Source organism: Sesamum indicum, linkage group LG4, assembly GCF_000512975.1.
Source record: "Sesamum indicum cultivar Zhongzhi No. 13 linkage group LG4, S_indicum_v1.0, whole genome shotgun sequence".
NCBI classification, from domain to species: domain Eukaryota; kingdom Viridiplantae; phylum Streptophyta; class Magnoliopsida; order Lamiales; family Pedaliaceae; genus Sesamum; species Sesamum indicum.
This window is the reverse complement of record NC_026148.1, coordinates 7837224-7855231: the sequence shown is the minus strand read 5'-3', so window position 1 is coordinate 7855231 and position 18008 is coordinate 7837224. Positions and strand designations below refer to the sequence as shown.

At 36.9% G+C, this 18008-nt stretch overlaps 1 protein-coding gene across 1 annotated transcript; it reads right to left on the bottom strand.

Annotated features, from left to right (window-relative positions):
- On the bottom strand, positions 910–8714 carry LOC105160173. Its single transcript, XM_011077441.2, has 10 exons — positions 8413–8714; positions 7077–7311; positions 6761–6847; positions 6458–6627; positions 5839–5981; positions 5497–5671; positions 4841–5423; positions 3958–4070; positions 1473–1716; positions 910–1322 (listed from the first exon to the last, which is right to left on the bottom strand). Exons 1-10 carry the CDS (start codon positions 8595–8597, stop codon positions 1098–1100), a joined length of 2160 nt encoding a protein of 719 aa, XP_011075743.1. The 5' UTR covers positions 8598–8714; the 3' UTR covers positions 910–1097.

Sequence of the window (18008 nt, the reverse complement as noted above, 5' to 3'; positions counted from 1 at the left end):
GAACTCCGGTTTCATTAGAAAAAGAAAAGACCTACATACACAATTATAATATATAGATTTCATTTACAGTTAAGTATTATTACACATCTAAATATTTCACATATACTTAACCTTATATTTTAAGTGCATAAAATATATATTTTTTAGTCTTTTTCATTAGTATTTCATTTTATCATTAAACAAATATAATAAAAAAATTTAAATATACTTACGTATCTGGTGGTGCATAATTAACAGTTTTCCATTTTATAATTTTTTCGTTTTCCTGATTTTCTTAAAACCAAATGACATTTTGCATTGTGTGTACTTGGACCGACTGAGAAAATATAATTTTCCTTCTCTAATATATATAATTTAGGGATTATTCACTCTCCTCCTATGAGATTTAGTGTAATTATATTAAATTTCATGTGATTTAAAAAATTACATCTAACACCTACAAAATTTACTTCTATCTAATTAATAAGTTACTCGTTGGTCAAAATTCATTGAATTTGCTGATATTAACAAAAAGATTGAATAAAATTTATATTTATCCTCGATTGACTTAGTACTGACTTATTGTAGGTCAAAAATTTTTTTTTCGAACTAAACTATCCTTATAACGATAAAAATAAACCTCATCGCGTTCATTAACACATGAAGACAACACCATTCTAACTAAACTATCCTTATAATGATAAAAATAGACCTCGTTGAACTAAACCATTCTTTTTTGTAAAAATCAGTAAATTTAATGAATTTTAACTAATAAAGAGACTTATTTGTTAGACGAAAGCAAATATCAAAAGTATTAGATGTAATTTCCCAAATCACAAGAAATCTACGTATAATTATTCCTATAATTTATCAAAACCCTTTTTTGATGTGATGATGAGCAGGAGCATGTAAAGCAGCAGAGCAACAAAATTAAAACGAAGCGAAATCATTAGCGAGAAAGAGCGAGGCTTCTTTCAGTGGGCTATAGCGAAATGCAATAAAGTGGAATCTAAATCAAGAGCTGAGAGCGCTCGGGTTATGTACACAAAACTGAGCAGCAACTCACAAGCATATGAAACTATGGATGATTCATATGTTTCTTTGGGACATTCCCTCAGTCATTTCCTCTTTTTGTCATCGAGCTTCATAACCTCAACAGGCGCAGCGGGTATCCTGGTCCACCATTCTCTAACGCGTCTCATCCCTCTTTCACTGCTTTCCTTTCTCGCGGCCATGTTCCTTGTAAAAAACTCCAAAAATGCTAATAACAAAAGATATTTCAATGGCAAAAAGGTAATAGCCAGAGCCGTCAAAAACAATAACAGAGCCACCTTCCCTGTTGCCTGAAAATTAGAATATGAAATTTGTTATGCTAGATGTTGGCAACAGTGGTTCATAGTAAAATTCATAATAAGGGAACTCCTAATTATCAGCCTTGAGAACATAGTTTCGGAATCAAGCAGCACATAATGTGGAGAGTATATGAGAAATACCTGCGGAGGAACAGCAAATAGAAGTGCTCGTATTTTGAGAAGAATAATGTTGCCATTTCGGATGAGAGACTCAACTTGAGTTACAGCTTCTTGCAATGTTAACAGCTGCTCCACTGGATTCTTAGCAGGGGGTGGTACAATTTTGAAAGCTTCCAGTTGCCTCCTTTTCCAAGCATACCTGCGCCAGAGCATGACTAGTGCCAAAAATACGAAAATGGATGGTAAAATGTACTTGATCCAGTCCCTGAAAGTCATAATGTAACTTGTCAGATACTATGCAATTTTCAGTTTTAATACAAAATAGACTTATAATAAGATATAATCGGTAAAGACTAGGCAAATTAACAAACTTGTAAAAGTCATCATATGGTCAACGAAACAATGAAGTATGGCAGTCAATGGAATAAAAAAGAAAATCACTAAATTTCATTGCAATCATTTTGGATTGTAAAGCATCATTTCAATACTATATCCTACTTCAGAAACATAAACCTCATTTGAGACAGAGAAGAAGATACGTTTCTGCTGAATATTTACAGTATTTTCCCAAAATTGCAAGTACAAAGACCCAAGAAAGGAAATTTTATATTACATTACATCAATCCAACTTCAAAATAACAAGTTCGTTTGAGGAAGAAAAAGAATATAAACTTCAGATGTATATTATAGGATTTTGGTACCTTAGATCAATGATGCAAGTAGAAAAACCCATGAAAGGAAATTCAGACAAGGATTGCAATGTTGTATTACCAAAGAATATGCAGCCAAAGGGGCAACCTCCTTACCCGAATACTATTTCTTGTAACTTGTATAGCTCAGGTTTTTTAGGTAAAATACAAATACAACCAAGTTCGATACTCAACAACTGTTTCCCTCATTTATATTGACTCGTTTGATAGACTACATAAAAGATAGCAAAACAAATGGTTGAGATACAATGTAGAGCTACAATGCACATTTCTAAAGTTTTTTGTAGTAGCAGATACAGTTTAGATATGGAGTGGATGGGGTACAAGCTGGATATGTGCAGATATGCATTTGGAGTATCTGAAATGTAAAAATGTGGATATAGTATCAGGCAAAAATATGATCTCCAGTATACTTTGGAGAAGACGGATGCTTTTTGATATTATGTGAAAAAAAAAAAGTAGCAAAGTTGAGAATAAAAAGAGAACTCGCAGATTTCTGACATGTTTTCTCAAATTTTTCCAATTAAAATATGGTTTCAATTTGTTACTGGTTAAAAAATTGAAATGAGATTGTTTTCGTCAAACTAAGTCAATTACAGTATTATACTTCATCCGCATCATTGATGCTGCATTTCAAATTTATTACCTAATATATACACAAATATATATATATATATATTACCATAGTTGCACATATCTATTTTGACTTTTACTATATTGAAAACATTATATCTGGCTGTATGAAAACGAATTTGAATAAAATTAAACTATAAGCAATTTATCAGAACTAGAGCCGAGTATACCAAAATAAATAACAAAAAAGATGATGATCTTGATAATTCATTTGACCGTATAAGTTGGAAAAATTATTAATAACATTATCAATTAATCATTGACCACGAAAATTATGAATTACTAAAATTAATTAATTTCTACAAATTAAACTGAGATATTTTTGCACAATAATAATAAATTGAATAGCTTAAACTACAGATAATTATGACAAAATTAAAGGAGATTTAAAAGGTTAGCATTTGAAAATAAGTGACTGTTAAACCTAAACTTAATTAGACATTGAATACTTAAGGAAATAATCAAATGTAAGACAGTGAGGAGCAAATAACTTGTCCAACTCGTCAGCCACATAGGAAAGATTATAAAAATAACAAATTAATGGTGTTCCATTAGCTAGAGAACCTATGTCTCGCCAGGTGATTAAGCTTTAAATTCTATGTTTCAGTAGACATCAAAATTCTGTCAATGGGATGGCAAGCTCAGTTATGACTACAGGGGAACGTGGTTAAAAAACAAAACTAAACGGACATCTTAGCTTTGAAAATGAAAGCAGATCATTAATTTAAAGATTGGCATCACCCACTTCAATGCTAGAGATAGTTTGGCTCCTTCCAGAAAACCTGACCAGCTTGAGAAGCTATGTCGATTATGTCACCTCTACTCCCTAAATTTAATGATGAGGTTGCTGAGGAACAGAGAATGATTGCAAAAGAAAAGAATTATCTTTCCATACTTCAATCTCATGATGATGTGATGTAATACTCACACTACTGCATTATCATTGTTATATTTCATTAAAGTTGTCCGTTTCTTCTTCAATTGAGGTAAGGAAATTTAATACAACATAAGATGCCAACTTAACTTTCAGATACCAGTATAAAATATATTCAAATTGAGATACACACACACACATATATATATATGTAGCTAAACTTTCATGCAGAAAAATGGGAAGTTACATTATTGCAGCATAGAGCAAAGAAATAATAAAAAATTCATACCTAATTATCATATAGCTGAAGAATAACACAAACATCATTGATTTATAGGGATCATTCCATGAAGCCAAACGTTGCAAGCGGTTATATGTTTCAATCAGAGGAAAAAGCAACTCCTACAAATAAACAAGGAATAACTCATCAAGAAAAAAAGAAAGAACAAATAGCAGACTAGTCATCTTAAAGAATAATTAAAAATTTGGAAAATGTTACTCTGGATAACTAGAATGATAACCAGCTACTGTAGTTACTAGCAGATATTCCATCTAAACCCATGCAACAGAATCACAATGTAAAAACTTAATTTGCAGATTACATATGTAGGAACAAAGTCAAAATACGCATAAGCAGGTAGTAGAATACATAAAGGGCAATTTGGCAGAATCTTTACCGTCTTCTTGTCATTGGGGCAGCACATTTTACAGTCTGGTTTTCTGTGGCACAAACAACCCTAATTTCCTACTTTGCATGTCAGTACACCTCCAAAATTAAAAAGATTGTTCCGCCCACAAAAACCTAAGTCTAGTAATAGTCTGCCTGGAAATAAGTCTTCTCCCTAACCACTATTTTCAAGGGTAAAACAGAAAAGATAAAATCAAACTATCACTTTTTAAGTTCTCATCTAAAACAACCAATCAAGCCAAACAAGGACAATTATTTGTAGGTGAATATTATAAATTTGGAGAGTAATACATAATGGTGTAACAGGCAATAAATCATCCAAGAGTTGGTTGAGGGTTCCAAATAATGTCACAGTGCATCATTTTCATCCAAATCATTTAATCCCTATTTTGTTGGAGAACAGAAATCTTCACTATGATGCAGCTACATGCATGAAGAGAAAGACTTAGGAACACCCAAATGACAAAGCATATAACCAGGAAACCTTCATCACAGCTATGTTGGTATCAATCCCTTCCACTTTCACTTGATCAACAGTTGCTTGAGCAGCTTCAGCCATTCCAGTATCTTGTTTCAACTGCTTCAGCAGAGCTTCTAATGGATCTGATTCACCCACACAGACATCTCCGCCCTCATATGTAGCTTCACTATTCAATGCTGCCTCTTTGGATGAAACAATTTTGAGTGCAATAAGAGTCATATAGGCAGCTGGTCTATTCCCCTTAGGAGAGCTTACAACATCACGTTGTCCAGCACTGGAACTTATGAGTTTCAACCGATTTGATAGAGTTTCCATTATCATATCTCCCCCAGGAATACTCTCAGCCAAGTTAAAACACAACAGAGTTTTGTAATTGGATGATGAGACACTGAAGGCTTCTCTAACTGCACGGAATCGAAATATTCCAATAATTGCCCGAGCAATTGCTTCAGATTGCTGAGTTCCTCTCATATTATACTTCCTAGTGAACTTGTGAGCTCTGAGAATCTCTAGACAGATATCCAACCAGTAGTCCCTCCTTGAGCAACCTTTGAATTCAGGAAATTCCAAATAGACAGGCTCTGCTCTATACAAAGACTATAGTCAAGAGATAAATCACATTGTTTATCACAGAATTTCAAATTAGCAAGAGAACATACATGGATGTTGACTTGTACATCACAGCTTTATCAAATAGACGAGCGCCCAAGGGTCCAGTTAATTCAGGCTTTATAACTTGTTTCATTTCTGTTGCCAAATCATATCTTACAGCTTTATCATATAATCCCACGCCAGACTCGAAGTAAAGAGCATAGTTTGTCAATGTCAACCGCCCTAAAATGGTAAGACAAACAAAACTGAGTAGCAATATAAGAAATAGTGACAAGATGATAAACTTTATTCTGATTGAAAGTTGAAACTAGTCTTAAAAAAATGTTTACCAATTTGACCTACCCAATCAGCAGATTCAGCACCAGAAGGAGAAACTATACTATCCATACCTGGCCATGCGGACATTCCAGTATGCTGCAGAACCGGTTGGGTGGGAACTGTGCCATCTACATCTATAACAATTTCATCCTGAGCAAGTGAAAGATTGGCAATAACTTGTGGCCCCATTGCATTTTGCACAAATTTTATTATCCTACACGAGAAGTAGGTGGTCAACAATTATTACAAGTTCCAGCACATGTGCACCCCTTATCACCTTCAGTCCTGTCAAGAGCTAGCGACTAATCCATTGAAAACTCAAAGGACTGCATGTATCATATCGTAAATTTCAAAAAATATCCAACATCTCTGAGAGAATTTTATTGATGCTCTTGTGCTTAAGTTGAAGCAAATTACAAATTTTCAAGGCCATGTAAGAGAGGTTCTCTGCATGAGTGAGAGCAAAAGAAGAAACACCAACAAAGTTAATTACATGACTTTGATGCATCAAAATGAAAAGGTTGAGGAGAAAAGAACCATTAGATTCCTCTTTGCATAAATCGGATATAAGTTCAGAGGTAAGGGACTACCAACAACCACTTGCCATTTGCCTCAGACCAAGTTCCATAACAGAAATGATTTAAAGGATCAATGAGTTTACAGGAATTAACTAAAAGAAGTGATGCATACTTTTCAAGACTCCGTAGGTACTTGTCGTATATTAGAAAATGAAGTCGGTGACCTGAAGAACTTGTCAAAACGTCAAAAAGATTCTGAACTGTAGTTATATCAGCAATAACTGGACAGGCAGGAGCTATCCGAGCAAAGGCCTCTGGTCCAACAGTTTTCTTGTCATCAACCTTAAGTTTTCAAGAAGATAACTCACAGAAATAAATGAACTTTTGAAGTAAATGATTCTAGGACAGTAATATCATCTAGAGTCCATTATTGTCATATGTAAAATCAAAGGTGAACTTCAAATTATAAAACCACCTGAACAGCCATTTTTGTCGAATTGGAATAAAACAGTGACCAACCATCCTCACCCTCAATGTCCTGATTGCTGCAAGAAGCAGTTTCCTGCAATTGCGTAACATGATCAGCATAAAAACATGAAAGAGCAGTGCGAAAGCAGCAGAAATATGAGTCTCCACACCATCCTATATTGCAAGTTTAATTAGTACAACTATTAGCACATCGTGTCTTTTTCTCTTTGTTCATTCACCAGAACTAGGGAAATGTAAACTACATTTTTTAAAAGACTTGACTATAATTTCGAAGAGGAAAAAGAGGATCAGATCCATCTTACTTTATCTATCAGGTCACTATCAACGCCAGGGACCTCCCATGCAATCATCATGTCAAAAGTTAGACGGCGAAATTCCTTATCATTCAAATAATTAGGCCGAGTTATGGCAAGATGCAGTGCTTTAAACGAGCAGAATTCCAGAAAGTTCCTAGCATAGGACGGAGGTTGCTTAACATTATCAGGTAGCTCCTCATTAAATCGGTCCTGTAACTCATTGGTTGATATGCCGAGGATCCTACAAAAAGTTGATACACAGTTACATATCAACATTCAGAGGAGGAAGAATTTGTGCTTGTCGCAAAATACACCTTGTTCTACAAGCTGAACTTATGCTGAGCACCAAGAGTTTGGGGAGGTATCTTCAGAAGAACGACACATGACCATCTTATATCTTAGTTCTACGAAGTAATACGATCTTCAGAGAAACTATGGGGCTTTGCAACTAAGATTCGCACTCATATTTTTTTTCTAGAAAACAACAAAAAGTAAAACTCCAAACAATTGTATCCTCATCAAATATTATCAACATAAAGCATAATGTAGAAAAAAAATTCTTTTGCCAACATAACAGATGGTTTCACATGCTTTTTCATGCATAACCAAGCTTAATATAGTTATAATAACAGAATAAATATTATCATTGTATTTCTTCTCACGTGACATAGCTTGGTATAATTATAAGGTGATGTAGATATCAAGCAGATCTGGAAATTTTGGAATAACATCATCACACAACACCAAATAAATGCGCACTCGAGTCTAGCAAGGCAATTAGGATCAAACTTGTGCTTATACTCACTTGCCAATAGAAGAAGTGAAAAGTAAACAGATCTTTACATTTACAGAAGAAGGCAACAAGCAACCAAACAAGAAAACAAAACAGGAAGTTCCTAATGTTGCTAGGGACATGCTCTAACTCGCTAGCCTTCTTATTTCATTCAACTGAAGTCAGCTAACCATGCAAAATAGTTTCTCTATTATGATGTATGTACTGTACCTTGATATATTTTGAATACTGACAATTGCAAAGAGTTTCAGGGCTACATGCATGTCTTGACTGAAGAAAAAACACGGACACATACATAGAGATGATAGGTTACCAAATTTTAGCATATTATTCCTTGTGATTGCCTCCAGACATGGAATCCCAAAACCATTTTCCTCTTAACCACACTATACTCGACCTCTCACATAAAAAAAAAAAACTACGACAATCATATGGAGCTCTTATGCCTAAGATAATCCTAAACCACAAACCTGAAAAAGAATTAAAAGCAAATAATCCCACAAGAATGAAACTCAATTGAAAGGAACCCCAGAAGTTGAAATCAATTACTTGGAGCAGTGCGAGACTACAGAATTAGCGTGAGGAGAGAGGAAAGGAATGGGGAGATTCTCGTTCCCCGAGTGTTTGGAGTCGGCATCAGCGTCCCCTTGGACTTTAGTCTTCTTAGAAAAAATGGATTTCAACAACCACAAGTTGTCGTTTCTTGGCGCCGTTTCTGCGTCTTCGGTCTCCATTGATCGCTTCGATTTGATTTGAAAATCGTCGGAGAAAGCGAAAACCCAAATTACAGATGTTCTTTTCTCTTTGCCCAAACATATCAGCCTTTACATTAAACTAAACTAGTGATGGAAGCACCACGCAATCCGTGTGCATAATTCACATTTACGATTAAAAAAGGGGTAAATTCCATGTTCGCCCTCCGTGTTATACTCAAAATACAAAAATATATTTATTTTATTTTTGAAATATTTTGTTTTGTTTTTTAAGATAAAATAAGTAGCGGTGTCAATGGAGAGGATCTTATATGCATGAAAAACTCATCCTATCAAATAATACTCATACCCTACCCTACCCGCTCAAGACCCTCTAAATCCAATGTCGTTGTTTTGAACCCAAGATTTTGGGTCTGAGTAGGGTTTAAACCTAATTTTTTTTTTCTTTTTTCTTCATGATGTTGTTGGATAATATTTGATATTTTTATTTAAGATAAAATAGTTAAAAAAACTAAATATTAAATTAAATTTCTTTTTTTATTTTCTATTTTTACCATAATTTATCAATAAATTCAGAATTATTGTGATCAATTCACAAATAACACTTTTTTGATAATTTTTTAAAATAATATATCATTTATAATACCGTTTATAAAATAATCTAATGAAATTATTAAATCTACATATTTTATGGCAATTGAATCTAATATTATAAAATTTTAAAATTCAATTTTATCACTTCAAGCAAGCATTATTGCCAATCAAGATATTGAAAATATACCTAGCAAGGCTAGGATGATAAAATATTTATATAACTGATTATTTATTGATTAAAAAAATATACTTAGTTGAAGAATTACACGATAAATAATGTTATGATGTCTTAAATTTTTTAGATTTCTTCACTTGAATGTACATCAATTCAAAACTAATAATGTAATTGAATTGGGTAAAAGAAATATTTTTTGGGTTCAAATTGGATAATTAGATCCATGGGTACTGATGGGTAGAGACTCAACCAAAACACAATATATATTTTTCTAATAGGTCTGGGACTTAATAATATTTGTTGGGTCCATGTCTGAATCTAGGTATTAATCTATAGGCTTGGGTAGGGTATTTTTTGGGGAAAGGTAAATTTCATAAATAGAAAAAGGAGGTATAATACAACAGTGCTCGTATGATATGTTATCCCTCGACATGCCAAGGGATATGCCATACTCTATAAAGTGCACTAGAGCTAATAGAACTAGGAAGATTTTTGCCAAGAATCCGTAGTCTGACGTCCTCTATGATTAAGCTAGCTAGCTAGCTGGCGACCTCAAAGTGTGCTCGAACCGTCTCATGTTGCGTTCCCTCCAAATGTGGTAAACGTATGCCCCAAGTAGCGCACGGTATGCCATGTTAATAATGTGTTTGCCCCTCCACTTTCTTGAAGCCCATTTAATATTCATTCTCCACTATCTGTTAGGCCAGAGAAATTGAATAGTTCGTCTGATAATAGTCAAACAACGTCTACTATATTGACAATGAAAGAAAAAATGCGTGTGTTTCCAAGTTGTCCTCAGTACATAGGACGCATCCTCCTAAATGTGATAACCATTGCTTGTCCGTCGTAGCAAGCTTTTTCTGAATAGCGAGTCAGAGAATAAACATGTGCCGAGGAATTTTAAGAGGTCTAGAAAGTAGTGAATACCAGTCTATTTTTGGACTCGGGGGATCAAATAAGCGATAGAGGGCTTGTGTGGTGACAATATTGCCCGAGAACCGCCACAAAATTCGGTCATTACCTCCGTGAATGACAGGTAGTACCTGCAAGATCTCCAAACATTCGAAGTCAGTGATATAAGGTCATTGCTATTGACCCTCGTGAATGACAGCCCACAACTTGTTGGATTCCTGCAATCCCGTAACACTAGGTCCATGCAGAACTCTCTGAATAAGAGCGCCTAGATGGTGCCAAGGGTCCCTCCATAAATAAAAATCCCGCCCATCACCGATGCGGTAAACAACCTCCGATTGCAGCCATGCCCTTAACCGTATAAGTTTATTCCAACACCATGAGCCTCTATTTTAATCCATGGGCCTGGGTAGGGTAATACCCTACCCTTTGAAACTCCTAGAGAGAGAAAACATAGATAATAAGTATGTGTTAAAAATAATGTGTATATGTGGATTTGTTTTTTATGATTGATGCATATCAGATTTTTTACCACGCCATAATAGTCGAAAGATCCTTGAGAAAATCCCAAGATTATCATAGGACTAACTCTGCAAAAAAAGGTTAGCACTCCGATATTTAAGGTAGTAATGATTTATGAAAAAAAAATAAAAGAAAAAATTTGAATTAAAGTGAGAATAATGGTATAAAATGGTGATAAGGTGTATGTATTCGTGGAGCGTAAAATATAAGCTTAGAATAGCTCAAAAATCGAGGAAAAATAATGAGAGAGAGTGAGTTTTAGAATGAAGAATGATGTTACCAAATGACTGCACAAGATCTCTATTTATAGGCATGCATAGAGCAAAATACAAGGGTTGTTGTGGAGTGTTATACGCCGTTGGGAATCTCTTCGAGTTGGCTATCATCCACAATAAACCGTTTAGGATTTGGACTATATTTGATTGAGATACTTGTGTTGGTCTGAACCCTGCCATGTCTGTCTAAAATCTGGAAATTGGTTGTTTATGGATTTCCTAGCTCATTTGTTACCAATTTGCTCGGGACTACCTGGAGATATAATAGGATGATGTATACAAAGGTGTTGGCAAGTCATATGTCGTGTGCACCCAGGTGTATGATGACGTGTTCACTTGAAATGAGCCTACTTCTTCGGCCTGCCAGTTTAGTAAAGTAAGAGGTAGGCCTATGGGTATTTCCTTCCTCCTGACGAGCCTTGCCTTCTTGCTGATGGGCCGGCTAGGCTCTTGATTGGTTGGTCTGGTATGCTTAGTTTATGGGCTTTGCCTCCCTACTGGTGGGTTCGGTCTAATAATTTTACGGGGCATCATCGCTCCCCCACCTCTAGAAGTGCAGATCGTAGAGCTGGATTATTGGAGTAGGTGATTATCTTGCAAAAAAGAGAAAAAAGTTTTTCTGCTCATCAGCAAGATGAATCCCACTGAGCTTCTTGAGTCATGCTAGTTGGTTCCCTCCTCTTCTTGTGAGAACATGTTTTTTGAATTTCTGCACCCGCAAAACAGTCATAACTAGTAATGAATACAAGAAAAAAAAGAAGGAGAAGAGTCTTGTCTTTCGGAAATTCTTTGGAGATTGTGATATAGGCAGGAGAAAACTAGCTGGCCACCAAGTCCTGAGTTAGAAGGACTGTTCATGGTAAGGCATATATAAGGTATCTTTCCTTTTGCCATTATTTTACCACTTTCGTTATTTAAGGTAATCTCTTCCCCCTTTTTCCTTGTGTCTGAAACTAGGTCATCTTCTAATTCACAGGCTCCTAACTTCTCTCATGTTAGCACCTCACTATGTCCACCATTTCTAGGTAAGTCTTCTACCTTTCTTGAATTTTTAACCGTGTCTGAGGGGGGTGTGGATGAGCGTTATTGAGGATTTCCTGATTGATTTTGCAGCCCTTTCTGATACCTCTCATTCTGGCCTTCAAGGGGGCAAGGGAGAGGAAGAAGTGAGAGCGAATATATAGGGAAGATTCTAAGAGGCGGAAAAAGGAAGACATGGTAGTCGCATCTTTTTGTGGACTCATATAGGGTTTCTTGCTTCTCTTTGAAGGAAGAAGACCTTGGTGAGGTTTGTACACCTCATGACTTCTTGATTCAGGTCCCTACTCCTGCCAACCCCCCCACTTGCCTCTTGAGGGCTTTATGAGTTTCTACGTAGCCCAACTAGAGGTTAGGTTGTGATTTCCTGTTCCACCTTTCTTTGCCGAAGTTTTGACTTTGTTTAAAGTCCCGTTGAGTTACTTTATTCCCAAGGCTTTTAGTATATATGCTGGGTTTATATCTTAAAAAAGGAATTTAGGAGAAACCCCTTCAACTGCTTAATTCCATTCTTTTTTTTCATGCTGAAAAGGCAAGTCCAGGTTTATTTTACTTTACTTCTAGAGGAGATGCCCAATTTCTCCATTCTGATATTTCCATCAAGAATGCCATTACTTCTTCGTATCTACTCCTGCTCCATGGCGTTTCCCCACATTGTGGGTTCCTATTGCCCCAATCTCCTTAGTTACTCGACCCGTAATCATCCTGCTCCTTTCAAGCTTTTGTTAGAGTGCTAAATGCTTTTTAGTATGATCCTCGTTAGCTAGTCTATCCAGCCCTCCTTTTCCGTTATGGGTTGAGTCCTAAAGAGGTCATTATGGACATTGCTGCTGGTACAACTATTTGTATATTCTAATTTGTTTCTTTAAATGTTTTTCAGCTTGGATATATATGATAGTACTAACATACTTGTAACTCCTGCAGTTAATATGTTCAAAAAGTTACTGGAGGACAAGTCTCTAGACGAGGGAAAGATTCCTAGGACCGGTTCTTCATCTAAATGCTCCTCTATTGAAAGTCCTTCCACTCCAGCGAGTTCAACCTCAACTAGTGATCTTAAAGGAAAGAGCCAAGCAGAGCTTGTTCAACTCCTGCTAAGAAAGCTAAAGTCACCACCAGTTCCCTAGCTCCTCCAGCTCCTAGACCATCTACGAGCACTGGTACTCCCCGCCCGACTGATGTACAAATCAAAAGGGAGAAGCTTAGTTTCGATGAGGTTCTATCCTTGCTGAAAGAGGAACACCAGAGCAGCTGGGCAACTGATTTTATGAAGGGACTCCTTTATCCCCCTGGCAAAGTTTTCGAAAAGCTTTAGCTTTCGATCAAGCCATGAACTTGCTGGCTTCTCATATTAGTAAGGTAAGAAGAAAAAAAGAAAAAATAAATAAATTCAATATATTCTAGCATGTGGGTAAGGACCCTTAACCTATTTTGTAAGCTGCCCTACTGGTTGGGGACTTGTTTAGCTGGTTGGAACAAGGAGGGCCTACTGCAGAGAAAGCCCAGAAGAAGATGGAGAAGCTAGGAGGGAAGTGCAGGAAAAGGAACTCAAGCTGAAGCTAGCCTAACTTTTCTTAAGGGCAGAATATCAAGTCCACATGAACTCCTTTTGCAAGCGGTGCTTAAACTTCAAGATTATCCTTCTTTCGAGGATGGGAAGCAAAAATTGGAGGAACAGTGATCCATCCGGATAGCCGAATTCAAGAAATCCATGGAATTCCAACACCTTTTATCATATAGTGCTTAGAAGTATTATTATCATGGGTAATCAGACTTGTGCTTCCCAATTGGTAGATGTAGGCTACCCTTTGCTAATTGCTCCTACAGACTTCCTAGATATTCATGCAAGTTTGGCTGATGTTCCTGAGCTGGACGAAGAAATACGTTGCAAGTTGCTAGAGACCATGCTTCATGCTCCCCGAGAAGGTGAGGCTCCTGCAGACTGAGGAGATCAAATGGTGGAAGATGTTTTTCCCCTAAAAGTGATCCTTCCTACTGGCTATGATGAAACTGCTCCTCCTCCTGCTTATAAGTTAATTTGCTTTTTGCTAAAATGAACAATATTTTTTGTTACCCTTACCTCCTGTGTGAGGCTTTTGAAATGCTCTCTTGTGGGCTTTGAATGCTTATTTTGGGCACTTGATGCCCTCTGGATTCTACTCTCTCTCTTTTTTCCTGCTTCGTGGTTTATGCAGTTTTATGTCCTTTATTACTCCTATGTGTTGATATTTGGCTGAGGAGAGCTCAAATCTTATGTTTGTGTGAAAAGGGTTCCTGTAATGGTTAGATAATCTTAAGCGGAAAAAAGTAGATAGGATTCTCTACCTCCTGCTAGTTAATTGCAGAAGAAGTCTTATGCCCATTTACAGGGCAATACGAGTATGTGACGCATGTAAAATAAAGTTCTAGTGCAATGAACTAGTAAGTATGATCCTATAAAGAATACTGAGATACTTTGTCCATCTGTGTGTACATGTTCCAAGTGTTCCTGTTACATTAGGAAGAATGTTAGTACGAGAGGATATGTATTGCTATAAGGCAGACCACAATATCGTGCGGCTTATGGATCTACAGGCTACATTAGTAGTTGAATCGCTGGCATGTGTAGGTTAAAAATATGCCAGTAAGGGTGATAGATATAAGGCATGTACCAGTAAGACAACTTAAGTAAAACGCGCGCCAACAAGGCGACATAAGTATAGTGTGCGCCAATAAGGCGACTTAATTAAGGACAGGTGTTGGCTACTGCAATTAGCTTTATTTGAAATCTTATCCTACAAGCATCACAAGAACGAAGCAAGAAATATGTTTCTATTAAGAAAAGTATATTTGATTACACTAATAAGCATTTATGAATTGAGAAATTCAAGAGTAAACTTCCTGAGATTGCAAGCTATCTATGGTCAAGAAAGTTTTCTCTTCAATCTTGTATGCTCCAAACTTAATGATACGAACGATTTTATAAGGTCCTTCCCAGTTAGGTGCTAGTTTTCCCACTAGTCAAAGGGTGTCAGCTTGTTTGAGGACTAGGTCTCCCATTTGGAACTTCCTCTTTTTGACTCATTGATTGTAAGCAGTGACTATTCTCTGCTTGTATCTTTCTATACGAGCACATGTATCCTCTCGTACTTCATCTGTCAAGTTCAAGTTGGCTGAAAGCAAGTTGTAATTGTACTCGTGCTCGTAATGTTGGGTTTTGAAGGTTTCTAGCTCAGCTTTAGCAGGGATACAGCCTCTCACCTGTATATTAGTTTCAAGGGAGTTTTTCCCATAGTGTATCTAGGGTTAGTTCTATATGACCACCACACACCAGGTAACGCGTCTACCCACTGTCCACCTGCTTGCTCCAGTTTCATTTTAATTCCTTGTACCAGGATGTGGTTAATGACTTCAATTGTCCGTTGGCTTGAGGGCAGGCAATGGATGTGAAGTGTTGTTGGATGCCCAATTAAACACACTAATATTAGATTTTCCCACTTTGAAATTGACAACGATTGTCAGAAATAATAACACGAGGTAAACTATATCTGTAGATTATATTTTTCCAAAGGAATTTTATCACTTCGGTTTTTGCGATCCTGGCTAAAGGCTCTACTTCAACCTATTTTCTGAAGTAGTCTACAGCCATAAGAAGGAATTTATGTTGGCGCTATGCAGTTGGGAAGTGACCTGCTATGTCCATTCCCCTCTAAGAGAATGGGCAGGGTGTTGATATGGCTCTAAATGGTTTGGCTGGAACGTGAATTAGTGCGGCATGCTTTTGGCATTGTTCACATCTTTTGGCCCAATTTATCACGTCCTTCTTAAGGGTCGGCCAAAAATATCCGGCTCACAAGATTTTGTTGGCCAGAGCCATGCTGCCTATGTGAGCTCCACAAGCTCCTTCATGTATTTCCTGCATTATGCCCTTACATTCCTTTGTTGACAAACATCGGAGGTAAGAGCTGGAGAAACTGCGTTTATATAGGACACCATCTAATAGAGCAAATTTACCCGCGTTCCAACTCAGTCCTGCTGCCTCCCTTCATTAGCAGGAAACACTCCTTCTTTGAGGTAGTTTAAGAATGGTTTCCTCCAATCTGTAAGATAGTTATATCAGTTTTAAAAGTATTCCTAATAAGAGTTTTTACAGTAATAGTGTGAGTGCTATAGTCGACCAAAGAGCTGGCTAATAAGCTCATTTATCTCCTGGAGATATTCTTTCATCCATTTTTCCTTGACCTCATATCTACCTTCTACCTGATTTATCACTAACTGAGAGTCCGACTAGGTGATTAAGTTCCTAGCTCAGCGTTTAAGGCCATCCCGGTACCTACAATAAGAATTTGACATTCAGCCTCATTGTTCGAGGCTTTAAAGTTGAACCGCAAAGCATATTTCAGCTTTTCCCCATCCAGGCTAGTGAGCACTACCCTAACTGCACTACCGGCAAGGGTGAAAGAGCTATCTACGTGTAATAGCTAACTTCCTTCAATCTCCTTTATGAGTGTGGCTTCAATAACGAATTCATCTGGACAAGATGTCTGTGACACAATCACCTCTCGCACAGATACAAGATACAATCATCGTATGCACGTGACTGTCATGATTCCTCAAGTCTGAGGACTACTCCCATACTATCGGAGCCGAGTATTCGAGTACAAGCCTCCAAAGCTTCCATATGACGATCCCTGCGAGTCAATTCATTCAGTTGACCACCTTGTCAACTAACCTACTGAAATTGCATAGAGGTCCAACGTCTATCGCAGATGAAATGCGGTACTCATCCAATGAATGCAATACTCAATGCAAGTCTCAGTAGGACTCTCGATGCCCAGTCTCGAGGTCCTCGACTTGGAACGTTTCAAACCAACCCTCAAAAGTTAGTTTTATAACTGCCATCGAATGCACAACACAACTACATAGGTTATTAAATGGTCCGTGGGCAGCTGTTGTGACGTCAAACCAGCGCTTAACATAATTGGTGAGCACAACAGACACATGAACCCGAGACGAATACTTACCATATTCATCGGGACAATATTACTTAAATAAAGATTGCTTGAATGGTTCTCAAAACCTCCAATCTAATTAGCTTTTTGTTCACCTATTCCAACAATCTCCCACTTGACTTTAAAAAAAACTACTCATGTTTTTTAGACTAACCTGATCATGAGCAAACTGCGATACCATCTAGATTTTATGGGTTTACTTTAGTTTCTGCTAATGTTCTGCGGTCCAACCGCACGTTATATCTTCCTATCATCGCTCCAAGAAAATGATGGAGTCTAAGAATTTGTCTTGGACCTATGATGAGATTTCGGGCCTTTTGCCTGATGCTATAGCCTAGTTGTCATCCTCCAAAGTGAGCAATGGCGTGGCTATGCTAGGTATCACGCCCAACAATCGAGCGTAGTTTTTAGATGCTCGTCGGTGCACACTCGATATTTGATCATATATTTAAAAACAACATAAGCAACACAAGGCTTGTTGTACCTAACAGCATTCCCATGCTGCTTATAACAAAGTCGCAGGGATGTCAAACATCTAAGCTCCTCATTAGTCTACCACGACTGAATCTTGGATAGCTTATCCTTAGATAGGAATCCAATTCCTGTATGGAGAATTATATGAACAATGTTCACGTTTTTAGAGTTTCAGAACATCTTTCTATCATTCCAAATGATGAATATGTTTTTAACATCTAAAACACTAGGAACATAATTGAGCTCCTACTGACCTTCTGCCTTGTTCTTGACCGAGTCACGTACCTCATATATCTGTCAAAACAAGCACTCCAGATACAAGACGTTCAAACCTAGTTTGAACTTCACAGCGGATATTTTGGCTCCAAGATATTTATCTGGATTGATGTCTTATTAGAATAGGCCAATTGTATTAGCGATTTTGGGAACCATTCAGCAATCTTTTTTAATG

What these genes read in the sequence shown, in the direction of transcription:
- LOC105160173 (XM_011077441.2), bottom strand. Translation starts at nt 8,597, where the DNA reads ATGGAGACCGAAGACGCAGAAACGGCGCCAAGAAACGACAACTTGTGG. An exon ending in ATAGTGACCTGATAGATAAA is followed by an intron (nt 6,848 to 7,076) that starts GTAAGATGGATC and finishes ACGCAATTGCAG; the next exon opens with GAAACTGCTTCTTGCAGCAA. An exon ending in TTCAGCTATATGATAATTAG is followed by an intron (nt 1,717 to 3,957) that starts GTATGAATTTTT and finishes TATGACTTTCAG; the next exon opens with GGACTGGATCAAGTACATTT.